This window comes from Sciurus carolinensis, chromosome 17 (genome assembly GCF_902686445.1).
Source record: "Sciurus carolinensis chromosome 17, mSciCar1.2, whole genome shotgun sequence".
In the NCBI taxonomy this organism is placed as follows: Eukaryota; Metazoa; Chordata; class Mammalia; order Rodentia; family Sciuridae; genus Sciurus; species Sciurus carolinensis.
Window position 1 is genome coordinate 56,473,403 of NC_062229.1, and position 14,555 is coordinate 56,487,957.

Sequence of the window (14,555 nt, forward strand, 5' to 3'; positions counted from 1 at the left end):
AAAATAAAAAGGGTTGGGAATGTAGCTCAGTGATAGAGCAGCCCAGGTTCAATTCCTAGTACTGAAAAACAAAAACAAACAAAAAAACCCTGGACTATATAAAAACAACAAAAGAAAAGTAACCTAATGTTTAGAAGGACAAAGGATTTGAATATGTTTTTCCAAAGAAGGTTTGTAAATGACCAATGAGCACATGAAGAGGCCCAACATCATTAGTCACTGTGGAAACACAAATCAAAACCACAATGAGATACCACCTCATACTCACTTGAATGTCTAGGTTAAAAAAAAAAAAAGGGACAAGAACAAGTGTTAGCCAGGTACAGTGGTGCAAGCCTGTAATCCCTGTACTCGGGAGGCTGAGGCAGGAGGATTGCAAGTTGAAGAATAGCCTCAGCAATTTAGCAAGGCCCTAAGCAATTCAGTGAGAGCCTGTCTCAAAAAACAAAAAGGGATGGGATATGGCTCAGTGGTTAAGCATCCCTGGGTTCAATCTTCAGTACTAAAAAATAAAAAGGGGAAATTAGAATATACATTGCTAGAAGGAATAAAAATGCAGCAACTTTGGAAAATACTTTGGCAGTTCCTCAAAAAGTCAAAGAATAGGGGCTGGGGTTGTGGCTCAGTATTAGAGCACTTGCCTAGCATGTGTGAGGTACTGGGTTAGATTCTCAGCATCATATATAAATAAATAAGTAAAATAAAGGTCCATCGACACCTTAAAAAAAAAAAAAAAAAAAAGTAAAAGCATAGAGTTACTCTATGACCCAGCTTCCCAGTTCTGGGTATATATCCCACAGATATGAAAATGTAAGTTCATACAAAAATTTATATAGTAGACCTGTCCCCCCTTATCCACAGTTTCATTTTCTGTGGTTTCAGTCACTCACAGTCAACTAGAGTCTGAAATTATTAAAAAGAGAATTCCAGAAACAAACTTGTAAGTTTTAACTTGCACACCATTTGGAATACTGTGATGAAATCTCATGCTGCCTGTCTCTGTCCCTCCTGGGACATAAATCAGCCCTTTGCCCAGCATCCACACTGTGTAACATATCACCTTGTAGTCATCTTGATTACCACAATATTGAAGTGCTTGTGTTCAAGCAATCCTTATTTTACTTACTGTCAAAGCATGAGACTGGTGATGCTAGTCATTCAGATATGTCGAAGAGAAATCTTTTATTTTTTTTGGAACTGGCAATTGAACCTAGGAGTGCGCTCTACCACTGATCTATGTGCCTGTCCTTTTAATTTTTTATTTTGAGATAGGAACTTGCTAAATTGCCAGAGTTGGCTTTGAACTTGCCATCCTCCTGCCTCAGCTTCCTGAGTAGCTGGGATTACAGGAATGTGTCACCATACCAGTTTAAGAGAAATCTTAAATGAAAGGATGAAAGTGTTAAACTTAATAAGGGGGAAAATCATATGCTGAGTTCATTAAGATCTACAGAAAGAATGAAATTCTCCAATCAAGAAGATGAAATCCTTGGTAGTTTTCCTGCTGCACCTCAAACAGCAAAAGTTAGAGCACAGTGCTTAGTAAGTGCTTAGTTAAGATGGAAAAGATAACTTGAGAGGCTAAGGCAGGAAGTTTGCAAGTTTGAGGCCAGCCTAGGCATTTTAGCAAGACCCTGTCTGAAAATTAAAAGGGCTCAGGCTGTAGCTTAGTGGTAGAGAAACCACTGGGTTCAATCCCCAGTACAAAAACAAACAATTATAACAACATAATGTGATAAAAGTTTTCACTGAAGAAAGTACTTCACAGTTTTTTGTTGGCAAATCTGAATCACCAGCATCACTACTCAGATGGCTTGAGGCCATTATTAAGTAAAATAAAATAAAACTTACGTCAACAACAAGCATTATGAAACTGTGACAACTGATCTGATAACTGGGATGGCTACTAAGCGACTAATGGGCTAATAAGTGGTGCCTATACAGCGTGGATACGCCGGACAAAGGATGATTCATGTCCCAAGAGGAATAGTGTGAGATTTCATCATACCACTTAGACTGATACACAATTTAAAATTCATAAATTATTGATTTCTGGAATTTTTCATTTGATACTTTTGGATTATGGGTGTCTGTGGGTACCGAAATGATGGAAAGCAAAACCATGGATAAGGGGGACCCCCTTATCCATATAATGATAGTAACATCATATTATTCTCCAATAATATATATAACACATATCATATATTACACATATAATGATAGTAATATTATATTATATATAGTAATACATATATACATATTCAATGATATTACTCAGTCATAAAGACTTAAGGATTTATGTTATAATATGAATAGACTGTGAAAACACAATGCTAAATGAAAGAAGTCAGTTATAAAAAGCCATGTTGTATGAATTCATTTATAGGAAATGTTCAGAATAGGCAAACTTAGAGAGAGAAAGCAGATTAGTGACTGCCAGTGGCTAGGGAGCAGGGAAAGTTACTGCTAAGGAGAACAGGGCTGTCTTGGGGGGTGATGAAATGTTCTGGAAATAGTGGTGAAGGTTATATGACTTTGTGAATAGGCTAAAAACAACTAAACTGTGTACTTTAAAAGAGAGAATTCTGGGACCAGGGTTGTGGTTCAGCGGGTAGAGCACTTGCCTAGCTCGTGTGAAGCACTGGATTTGATTCTCAGCACTGCATATAAATAAATAAAATAAAGGTCCATTGACAACTAAAAAAAATATTAAAAAAAAAAAAGAGTGAATTTTATGGCATGTGAATTATGTCTCAATTAAGAAGCAATCCACACTGTAGTCAAACAGGGTTCTCTGGGCCTACCCTGTCCAATGCCAGCAACACAAGAGGTAGAACACTTTTGGAACAATTCCAGAGTGAACACTAATGGTACAAAGGTTAAGAGAAATAGTTTCCTACAGAGCCCCCACCTGGAGAAAAGGCTGATAATGCTATTAGAATCTCTTTGTTCAAGTTCAAAGGAAGATTTAATCCAGTGGTTCTCAACTAGGTGTGATTCTGCTCCCCTGAGATACAATGGGCAATGCCTAGAGAAATTTTAGTTGCCACAAGTGGGTGGGGAAGTACTACTTGCACCTAGTTGGTAGAGGACAGGAATGCTGCTAAACAATGCATAGGACAACTCCTCAGAGCAAAGAATTACCCAGTCTAGAATGTCAATAGTGTTACAGTTGGGAGATCCTGGCTTAATCTAATGATGGGTGAATCGCTCTAAATCCTTGAATATATAGCCTAGGGACCTATTTGATACTAGTAATTTAAAATATGTCCAAACTGCTCCAAGTAGGAGAACATGCCTCAAACCAGAACCCTAGATGTAACATAGGAGCATTCCAGGTCTTTCCAAGCTCAGAGGTGGGTAAACCCATAGCAGCCATCAAGAGGTCTTGATGAGCCAGGTGCAGTGGTGCACGCCTGTAATCCCAGCAGCTCAGCAGGCTGAAGCGGGAGGATTGTGGGTTGAAAGCCAGCCTCAGCAACTCAGTGAGGCCCTCAGCAACTTAGCAAGACCCTGTCTCAAAATAAAATATAAGAAGGGCTGAGGTTGTGGCCCAGTGGTTAAGTGTCCCTGGGTTCAATCTCTGGTACAAAAAAAAAAAAAAAAAAGCCTTTCTTGATGCACAGATCTTAAACAACAAATTATACTTTGCAAAGATACTTACTAGGTTATCCTTAAATGGAAAATCAGAGTTTTCTTTCTTTTAAAGTTCAGTATTTCATAAAATACTAAAATACTAAGCAGTAAAGTTTATCTGAGAGACTCACATAAGGAATATACATTTTTTCTCACATAATAAAAGGAAATGTAAAAATAATAGCTTACAATAGGAAAGTGTTAACCACATAAACTGCTGGTATATGCTAAATAAAATCCAAAGCACAGACATACCCCAGCAGTAAATGCCACCCTTTCCCCACATGGTTCCTCTAGCTTAGTGGCTCAAGATTAGAATCACCACCAAATTCCAAATCTCCAGGCTCTATTTAGTGCCCCCCAAAAGTTTCAGATGTCTTACTTGTAATGATTCCAGGAAGTTGTACTTTAAACAAGGCTGAGCCCTTATCACTGTGACCCACACATTCCTTCCCATGAGGTGAGAATGAATGGGAAGTGGATTCTTTCCTATCTTCATCACATAAGGGGAAAAATAATTAAAGTTACCTGAAAATCTATCATCTAGAGAAAACTTCTTCTAGCACTTTAATGTATAATCTCCTAGAATTTTTCTAGACAAATATATCCAGATAAACTTTTTTCTTATAAAAATAGAACCCTAGAGCCAGGTGCACTGGCACACACCTATAATCTCTGCTACTCAGCAGGCTGAGGCAGGAGGATTTCAAGTTCAAGGCAAGCCTTAATAACTTAGTGAGACTCTTTCAAAATAAAATAAGAAGGGCTGGGGATATAGCTAGGTGGTACAGTGCTTTCGTAGCATGCGCACGGCCCTGAGTTCAATCCCCAGCACTGAAAAAAAAAAAAAAAAAAAAAAATCCTAGTCTATATCCTGTTTTATGACCTGTTCTTTTCATATAATATACTTATTTTCCCTTGTCAACAAATCCACAGCTACACCATCATTTTCCAGCAGTATACTATCCGATCGCATGGCTGGATCCTTTCATTTTTTTTTTTTAAACTTCTTCTCTTTGGACTTCTGGACTGTCTTCAGTATCTTGCTACAAATCCTAGTTCATACATTCTTTTTTGCAGTTGTTGGATTTCTCGTTAGAATAAATTCTCTGAAGTGGAACTACTAGAGCTTTTAACATTTTCAATCTCATACTGCCAAACTGTCCTTCTTGAGATTTGATAACTTATTCTGTCCCCAGTAGTCCATGACTATTCCTCTACCTAGAAGGGAGGGCAGCGCTGCTCTATGACATACCCTCCCTTTAGAGGAAGGTGTCAGCAACCTGGCAATGCAGACCTGGAAATGCAGACCCTGACAACGTGCCAAGATGGCAATACTCTGCCATCACAGAGTGACCCAAACTGTCTTGGGCTGTAAATTAACAACTCAACAACAGCCTATGCCAGGTGTCATCTGTCTAATCCATGCTCATCCATTTGGATGAAAATCTAGTTTAAATACCTATAAGCCTTTTTTGTTAAATGAAACGTCTCGTGGTGGCTGGGTATGGTGGCCCAATGATGCCAACTACTCAGGAGGTTGAGGCAGGAGGATCACAAGTTCAAGGTCAGCCTGGGCAACTTGGTGAGTGTAAAGTAAAAAAAGAAAAGGAGATGTAGCTCATAAAAGAGCATTTGCTGAGCATGGGTGAGGTCCTAAATTTAATCCATGGTACTATGCATAAAAATAAATGCACACACAAAATCTTGTACAGGAAAACCTCGGCAGCCACAGTCATTCTGACTTAAGCAAATCAGCCAATGAAGGTGTTTTTGCTTACACCCATCCCTAACCAGAGTGATGTTCTCCATCTTCTAATCTCAGGGTCAAACTCTGGGCTACCCTCTCCTTAAAGTAGAGGTCTACACTGGTTTGCTGCCTTGAGTTTTGGTGGTTGTGGGTTTGTAGGCAAAGGTGAGAACCCCAAGAGGAACTTACATAGAAGTGAAAATGTAAGAAGTGGGCCAGCACTCTAGGGGCCACGCCAGGGAAGGCAGCCAGCAGAGTCTGGAGGTACACCTCCAGATCCTTCTCCCTTTTTTCCACCAAGCTTCTTGAATTTTTCCCAATTATCTTTTTGGGCGGAAGTAGATTTTTATCAATCTTTCTCTCTGCAACAAGCTGTAAGAAAAGACAAGATTATCAATCACATACCAAGTAACTCTGGGTCTATATAAGACCAAGGTGAGGAGCAGAGGGCAAGCACTTGTCATTAACTTCCACAGTCCCTCCTGGCAGCAGTACCAGGGTCAGTGACCCACCTAGTGCACCTGGGATTTAGTATTAGAGATATCAATACAATTCCAGATGAGGAATTGCATCGGGAGACTTTGGAGATATTCAGAAAAACAACATTTCCGGGCCTCTAAAATTGCCATCTTTTCCAAACCAGGATGAAAAACAATTGAGGCAATGGTGTGTTTTTAAAACACTCTCATTACAAATGACCCAGAGAAAGGCAGCTCTCTCTAAAAGCAAAAAATGGAATTGTAGCCAGATATTAAAGAACAGGCTCTGGAATAGCTATATTAGGTGGAACAAGTTCAAACCTGTCCTCTCCCTGGGAAATTGTCTCATATTCAAGCTAGGAATGGCAATCTTAAAATCAAAATTCAAATATCTCCTTATAGATTGTCTCAAACTGGAATCAAACTCCAGGTTCCACAAGTTCTTCTGTCAGTTACATTAATAAACTGATTTATTAAAGAGCTGGTTTTGCCCTAAAACTAATGTGTGACACAATGAGAACTTGGCCTCCAAATCCCCAAGCCCTGAGAAACAGCCTCCCACTTTCTAAGGGTTACCTTTTCATGCAGGTCATGGAAGTCACTGTAGCGGTGCTTGACTGTCCACTCATGGTTGCCATCAGTGACCTGGATGATATAAACCTAAAGGGGGAAAATTATTGTCCTTGTGGCAAGGGGAACCAGCCAGCAACAAGGAGTCCCCTGCCCCCACGGGAATAGCTGTAGGGCCCCCTAAATGACCAAAGTCAGGTGTCTTCATCCACCAGTCACTGCACCTGACCCTTGTTGAGCACCAGGAGCCCCTCTTTGCCTCCTCCACAGCCACAGCACTAGGTATGGGAGGCATGGGACAAGCATGTGGTTTCAATGATCAGAAAGAAAAAGGTGATTCTACCACTGCAAGGCACCACCTTAGGTTTTTACTTCCTGCTTCCAACTTGAGCTACAGGTAAGGCCTTCCCTTCCAAGGGAAGCAGGGTAGGGCCAGGTCTAGTAGGACAAGTTTCTCTGCTATATCTCTTTGCAGGGGCCCTAACTACATCCTGGAAGCAAATCCTTTTCCAACCCTTTCAACTTGATCATGGCTATGACTTCTATTGCTGAATCAGGAGTTCAGGCACCAAAAAGCTGCTGTGGGAAGTAGTGATGGGCAATCAGCCCTAACAGAAGGCAATACAGTTTAGCAGTTAAGAAAGGCCTGGGTTTAAGTTGGGCATTATGGTGCATGCCTGAAATCCCAGAACTTTGGGAGACTAAGGCAAGAAGATGCAAATTCAAGGTCAGCCTCAGCAAAACCCTGTCTCAAAAAATAAAAAGGGTTGAGTGCAGCTTGGGAGGCTGAGGCAGGAGGATTGCAAGTTCAAAGCCAGACTCAGCAAAAGCAAGGTGCTAAGCAACTCAGTGAGACCCTATCTTTAAATAAAATACAAAATAGGGCTGGGGATGTGGCTCAGTGGCTGAGTGCCCCTCAGTTCAATCCCCTGTAACCCCCCACTAAAAAAATATAAATAAAAAATAAAAAGGACTAAGGATAAAAAACTCAGAGGTAAAGCCTCCCTGGGTTCAATCCCCAGTACCAAAAAGCAAAGCAAACAAACAAACAAACAAAAAACCTGGATTCAAAACCTGTTTCTGCCATTTCTGGGCTGTGCCTTATGTGTCACTTACATAAGTGACTGGGAGCCTAAGCTCTTTCCGAGCCTCAGTTCCTCCATTTTAAAATCTGCTAGGTTTAAGGATCAAGTAGAGCAATACATGTAAAATGCTTTGTGCAAGGTTAGACACCTAACAAAAGATGGGTGTGTTAATAACATCCAACTGGGCACACTCAGGAACAGATGATGGTAGGGTAGATCTGGTTTACCAACCTCCCTCACGTTCAGAGGGGCAAAGTCCTGCATATGGAGAGCTTTTTGAAGATGACCCTCCAGTTGATTGCAGCCAATGGGTGATAGCCAGCCATCAGCTCAGAGACCTCATCCTTCAAACCCCACCCCCAACCCCTACTAGTTTCCAGTCCCTCTTTACCGCAAGGAAGCGGGAGGAAGAAAGAGTCAACTCTGCTGAAGCCTCTAGCCCTGAGGAGCAGCCGTTTCCTCAGGGCCAGCCTGTTGCTCCAGATCCGCCCCAGCCTGTATTCCATCCTGGCAGCTTCCCACCCCCACCTCCACCCCCAGGGGAAGAAAAAGAGCCAAAGAGAAGACCCTGGGGAGGGGTGTTAGGATGAGGGCCAAGGAAGTGGTCGCCTCCCCAACCTCCTGGGAACAAAGGACAGGAGGCTGGGAGGTGCTCAGAGAGCCCCCACCCCAGAGTAAATTTTTGCCAGGCAGCTCATCAGGCTCACAGGCCTGGCATTCAACTCCACCCAGATTCGGGAAAGCCTCCAGCCCCACTGCAGTCGGAAACTACCCCCGCCTTCTGTACTCTCTCCCCCATCCATAGAAGTGTGTGGGGAGGCGGCTTGCTGCCCATCTCGCCCCCACAGCCCAAAGCCACCAAGGCCCCTGAAGGTTTGTAGGTCCTGCACTTCAGCCCACAGATACTCCCCCCCATTTTCCTAGGCTGGGTTCCATTCCTCCCCGGATCAGGTCTCCTCTCGACCCTCAGGGTGGGGGGCCCTAGATCTCTCCCTCACTTCACCGAAGCAGATCTCGACCGCGACCCCGCCCCCTCTCCTCCACGCTCCCACTGGGTCTTGACCCTTTTCCCTGATTCCATTCATCGGAGACCCCCTCCCAAATCCCTTCCTCCCAGACCCCCTGTCAAGGCCTCCCAGCCGGCACACCTCCAGACCTGGAGGATCTAGATGGGCTCCGCCTCATCTAGACATCTCTCCTTTCCAGGCCTCCTTTCTCCCCAGATCCCCTCCAACTCAAGTCTCGTTTTCTGATCGCGTATCCCTCCAAACCCCCTCCCCGGGCCCGCCCCACAACCCTCCTCCTGGCCCTGCAAGGACCCAGAGCCTTCCCCGACTCCCCTATCCCAGGTCCCCTCTTCATAATTGCAAACCCCTCCCCAATCCCTTCGACTCGGACTCCAGGTTCCGACCGCCGTTCCCACTTCAGGTGCCCGGGCCCCCACCACACCGTATAAGTGTCCACGAGCTCGGAACCCACGACGCGCGCCTCTTTGGCCGGCTCGGCCTCCCGCTCCGGCCCGAAGCTACGCGCCGCGGCCGCCATGTTCCGGGCTCCGCCACCACAGCCGCCGCTCGGCGCAGACTGGCAGCAGCAGGGGGCGGGGTCAGCGTCCCACCGCCCCCCGGCCCCCACCGCCCCCCGCCCGCGCCGCACGCCGCGCCGCCATCTTGGCTCCACCGCTTTCTCGCGCCCTAGCCCCGCCTCTCGCACGTAATTGACAGGACCGCCAGTGGCGCGCGTGCGCAGCTCTCGCGGGCCGACTCGCTTGTGTGGTCTATGCCTGTGTCGCTCAGCGGGCGATAAACTTGACATCCCCGGCTGTGTAGGCGGGCCGTTGTGGTGGTCATACCCTCGGTCCTCAGGAAGGCCCTGGGCTTATGGAGCTACCCGAAGCAAGTCCCTGCTCCGCCTGACCTCAGTTTTACCCCTGGAAATGGAGGGCAACAGTAGCGCCTCTTCTGACTGTTGTGTTCATTCCCTATGGGGCAGGAGAGTGTTGAAGGAGCTGTGCTTAGGGCCAGGAGAAGGGCCAAGAGAAGGGCCAAGTGATTGCACCAGTTCTTAACCTCTGACACTCGGAGGTCTCCGTTACCTACAATTGAGTGGGTTAATTCATGCAGTGCTCGCAAGCTGGTGGCTTGTATCAAGGTGGAATCAGTATGAAGCAGAGGTGTGTGCTGGCCATTGGATATATGATGGCCCTGGGCCCAGGAACTACATTGCTCGAATCGGGGGAACAGCCCTAGCCCAGGGGAAGACAGAGACCTTAAAGAAGGAGGTGATAATCCAACTGGAGGGTGAGGAGGGAGACAACTGGGCACTGACGGGGGCTTTCTAGGGGTATTTGTTGAATGACTGAGTGCAGGTGATTCAAGCCCAAAGTGAGCACTGCTCTACTACAGGAGATGAAATGCCTGAGGCATGGCACCTCTGGCTAAAGGTCTCCAGACCACCCTGTGCTAAGATGGGTCAGTGACTTCCTCCCTCACCAGATCCATATCACCATACTCTGAACTTGGCATTTGAGGCTTCTCTTGGTAGAGCCTGCCTCCCTTTGCACATTGCCTCCCCTCCCCTCCAGAGGATAGCATAAGGGGAACAGGTGCCAAGTCAACCAGATCTTGGGCAAGTCACCCCTGCTCCAGGAGCTTGTTTCCTTATCTGGAAAGTGAGGGTAATAGCATCCACCTCCCTGATGGATGGAAAGGCGCGATTCTGTGTATAAGGGCCTGGCCTGGGGCCCACTACTTGGCAGGTCTGAGTCTGGGCTCAGGTTTTCATTCATTCAAGAAACCTTTCCTGAGAGTCTCCTGTGGGGTGTGGTGTACAGAGGGCCAGAGACTTGCCCCTGGTAGCCCTTCTTGGTCCTTGTAGCCCTTCATCACTCCCTGCCCTGGGCAGAGGATACAGGGACTCAGGCCAGCCTGAGATCACCCGGACCAGGGGAGGGGGTGGAGGATACACCACGCGGTGGTGGGCTGGGCTGGGAATGCGGCGGGGCAGGGCTATTTAAGCCGAGGCTAGAGGGCTGGCTGGGAACCCAGGAGCCTGTCCTGAGAGTTGCCGGCATGGATGACATCTACAAGGCTGCGGTGAGGGACGGGTTTGGGCAGGGCTGAGGCCCACTGGGAGCTCACTTAGATTAGAATGGAGGGCAGGGTCTGCCCAGGATAGTGATGGGGTCCCAAGCGATAGCTCACAGCCCTTTAGTCTAGGTTTCAAGGGAATGGGAAGGCTGATGTTTGGGGGTGCAAGAGAGGTGAGAGGTTTAAGGTCTGGAGAAGAGGTGTCAGGGTGGGCAGATGGGGAGGTCTCATCTTTTTGGTATCTTGTCTCCTCCGATGTTTCCAAGTGTCTTTGTCAGCCACATCTCTGCATTTGTCTCTGTTCTTGGGATCTTTTTTCTTCTTTCTCAATCTCTCTTCATTTCTTTGTTTCTCCTGAGCTGTTTCTCTGAGTTCCTGTTGTTGTCTCCTTGTCCCCACTCCACCTTTTTACCCCTCCCATTCTGCTTCTCAGACACTCACAATCTACCTCCTCTTAGCTCTAGCCCCTTAGCTGACTGAAGATGCTTTGGAGGCTGGGAGGGGGATTGTGAGGAGGGGCTGTGGAATCTGAATCCTGAGCTGGGGAAGAGGTTTTAAAATTCCAGGTAGGGAAGGACTGGGCCTGGGAAGGGCCAGGGAAGAAGGGAGAGAGAACTGAGTCCCCAGCTCTCATAGGGTCTGGAAGGCTCAGGATTCAGTGACTTTGCTGGGGTGAGGGGCTGGAGAGTGGACACCCCAAGTCCCTGCAGCCTCCTGGGGTTCACTGAGAGGCTCCAAATGTTATTCCTTCCTGGGTGGATGGTAGCCTCCCCCTTCCCCAGAGACAAGGACATTCTGCAGAGACAGCTGTTTCCGGGGGACCCCCGTCTTCCCCCTGAATATGGTCCCACTTCTGGACAAGGAAGTGTTACAGCTGGCTCCAGGGGTGACCCTTGCCTATCCTGTGGGAGTCCATGGGACTGTGGGGGGTAGCCCTCCACTCAGTGCCCATACAAGGCCTGGCGGGGCTGGGGACTAATTTTGGCTCCTGAGGCAGCACCAGCAGGCCAGGGGGCCAGATAACGCTGCCCCACCCCCTGCATGCCAAAGTCCCAGAACAATCACCAGGTTTAACTTTATCCCCCGGTAAAAATAGCCCAATGGCCACCCTGGTCAGGTTACAGTGGGTGGCTTTGCTCAACCCCACATTGGTTTTATTGTCTCAACCTGAGGGACAGCTGTCCCTCAGGCCATGCAGCTTGGGTTTCATTAGGGTGGCTGAAAGGACATGGAGTGGTCATTGGGTATTGTTACTCAGGGTCACCTTGGTCCTGGAAGGGGTGCCCACCTGTCACCCTGGCCCTGAACCCAGTCTCTGTGAGGCCAGCTGGGTCACCTCAGGGCTATGGGGGCAGGAAGGGAGTACTGAGGTCTTAGTTCTGAGACCTCTTCTGGCTTCAGTCTTCCTGCCTATGGAATGGGTTGGATTTCTTGGCAGCAGCTAAGGCCTGAGTCTGAGTCCTGAGGCCCCTTTTCTTCTGTAGGTAGAGCAGCTGACAGAAGAGCAGAAAAATGGTGAGTAACCCCTGTGTCACATATTGGGGGGGCAGTGGGGCCAGTCTGGGGGATCAGGAGAGAGTCCCAGACTGGAGGTGAAAAGCTGGGGGTCGGGGCTGGAGAGATAGCTCAGTCGGTAGAGTGCTTGCCTTGATCCCTGGGTTCGATCCCCAGCACCCCCCCCCAAAAAAAAAAAAGCTGGGGGTCCTTCTCACTGTGACCTTAGAAAGGTCTCAGAAAGAGATGAGCAGGTTGGCAGGTGGCCCCAGGGATCTGGCTTTCCAGGGTCCTGGTTATTAAACCTGACTGCTCTATTCCCCCAACCCCTGCCATTGGATGCAGAGTTCAAGGCCGCCTTTGACATCTTTGTGCTGGGTGCTGAGGATGGCTGCATCAGCACCAAGGAACTGGGCAAGGTGATGAGGATGCTGGGCCAGAACCCCACGCCTGAGGAGCTGCAGGAGATGATTGACGAGGTGGATGAGGATGGTAAGCCCCTCTGCCCTCCAGACCCGTAATTCCCTGGCTCCCTGAGAGCTTGAATCCTGCTCTGTTATACAAGAGCTGTTTCACCTCTCTGAGCCTCAGTCATTTCATCTGTAAAATGGGCCTAATAACCACTCAAGCCTCACAGAGTTGGCAGGAGGACCGGGTTTGTGTGGAGGGTGCTGCCTGCGTTGCCAACCGAGACCTCTCTAACAGCCACACTGCCAACCCCCAGGCAGCGGCACAGTGGACTTCGACGAGTTCCTGGTCATGATGGTTCGATGCATGAAGGATGACAGCAAAGGGAAGTCTGAGGAGGAGCTGTCAGATCTCTTCCGCATGTTTGACAAGTGAGCGCTGGCACTTGACTTCTCGCCCTGACCCAAACAGAGCTAGAAAAGAGGGACAGTCTCAGATTCCATGCCTGGGAACTTTGCAGCTTCCATCTCCCATTCTGTGTGATGGGGTGCGGGATGCCCCATAGCCTGGTTCCCTTGCCCTGCCTCCTGGGGTTGGGGGTGGGGCAGGCCTGCCCTGCCCTGCCCTGCCCTGCCCTGCCTTCCCCTGGCCCTGAGGTCTCCCTCACCCTTCCTGCAGAAATGCTGATGGCTACATTGACCTGGAGGAATTGAAGATGATGCTGCAGGCAACAGGTGAAACTATCACGGAGGATGACATTGAGGAGCTCATGAAGGACGGGGACAAGAACAATGATGGTCGCATAGACTATGATGGTGAGTGGCTGAGTGGGTAGGCCAGACCCCCCTGCTGTCCATGCCCGGTCAGGCCCCTCCCTGTGACCCACATCTGCCTCTCTCCACAGAGTTCTTAGAGTTCATGAAGGGTGTGGAGTAGACATTGACCTTCACCTGGAGCTGCCCATGTCTTCCTTCCCACTGCAGCCAGGTCCCGGGGACCCCAGGCAGGGAATGGGGTCCCCAGGCCCTGAACCTGGGTGTGTCCTTGACCCCTGGCCCTCCCTGACTCCCTCCTCCACCGGTATCCTGGGGAATGCAAATAAAGCCTTGCTCTCTGGGGCCTGGTGTCTGTCTCTGATGTTCACTCTTCCAGAGTCCCTTCCTGTCTCACGAGGCCGGTAGGTGGCTGTGGAACCTGTGCTCTGACTGTGGCTTCACCTGCTTCTGCAGGAGAGTTTGATGAGATCAGAGCCACCCGTGCTCTGTGCCCGACCGACTGCTTTCTGAAGCTGGTGGCACCCAGGCCCCATGGGCAGTAGTCCAACTTCTGAAGGCTGCGGCGGTCCTGGAATCCGAATTTTAACAAGCTCCTGGAGTACCGCCTGATCAGCCAGTCCGGCAGCCTACAGGTCCTCCACCTGGAAAGGGCAGTTAGCTGCATCAGGCCCTCGCTGTCCCTTGGCACGGCCACGCTAGTGACCTCTCAGCCCCCAGGGGCATATTGTCTGCTTTCTATTCCCTCACCCATTTCACAGGTGAGGACCCTACCACTCAAAGAGCTAAGGTTGTCTGGTGAGTCTGCAGGAGAACCCAGCCACAAGACTTCCAGAACAGGTCTTTGGTGGGCCAGGTCCAGCTGGGCCTAATTTATAGTTTTGGTGAACCTCGGAGGCTGGCCTCCAACCCATCTCCCTCTCTGACAGGAAATGAAGGCCTGAAGCCTGGTGGCTCCCAGCTTAGCAGAGGTGCCCAGGCCGGAGTTGCAGCCAGAATGGTGATGCTGGCCTTGGTGGGGGTTTAGAAGGAAGTAGAGGTGTCAGCAGTGACGCTGCAGGAGGGACAGCTGCCAGCAGCGCCCAGGCTTCAGCCAGAATGCCAGCAGCTGTCCTTGCTCCTCCCAGCTACCCTGTGGCCTCTGCACCTGTGCCCCAGCCTAGGCGTTTTCCAGGCGGGCTTGGCATTCCAGAGACAGTCTTGGAATTCTAGGGATGCCTCGGGGGACGCCAGAGCTGGCAGGAGCTGGCTGGTCCCTGGAGAGACCTGGG

At 48.6% G+C, this 14,555-nt stretch overlaps 2 protein-coding genes across 4 annotated transcripts in view; one reads left to right on the forward strand and one right to left on the reverse strand.

The window, feature by feature from the left end:
• Positions 1-9,181, reverse strand: part of Nisch (nischarin) — a 36,456-nt gene extending 27,275 nt beyond the window's left edge. Inside the window, exons 1-3 of one of the 3 annotated variants that reach the window (XM_047531014.1) lie at positions 8,970-9,181; positions 6,442-6,525; positions 5,576-5,758 (exon numbers count right to left, since the gene is read on the reverse strand). In XM_047531014.1, coding sequence (XP_047386970.1) covers positions 5,576-5,758; positions 6,442-6,525; positions 8,970-9,065 — 363 coding nt within the window. In that variant the 5' untranslated portion in view covers positions 9,066-9,181. The remainder of the gene's footprint in view (positions 1-5,575; positions 5,759-6,441; positions 6,526-8,969) is intronic. The other 2 variants (XM_047531015.1, XM_047531016.1) reach the window with 2 other exon arrangements.
• A 1,340-nt stretch (positions 9,182-10,521) lies between these two features.
• Tnnc1 (troponin C1, slow skeletal and cardiac type) lies at positions 10,522-13,629 on the forward strand. Its single transcript, XM_047531945.1, has 6 exons — positions 10,522-10,615; positions 12,094-12,124; positions 12,449-12,595; positions 12,828-12,942; positions 13,190-13,326; positions 13,416-13,629. Exons 1-6 carry the CDS (start codon positions 10,592-10,594, stop codon positions 13,445-13,447), a joined length of 486 nt encoding a protein of 161 aa, XP_047387901.1. The 5' UTR covers positions 10,522-10,591; the 3' UTR covers positions 13,448-13,629.
• Positions 13,630-14,555: the final 926 nt, after the last annotated feature.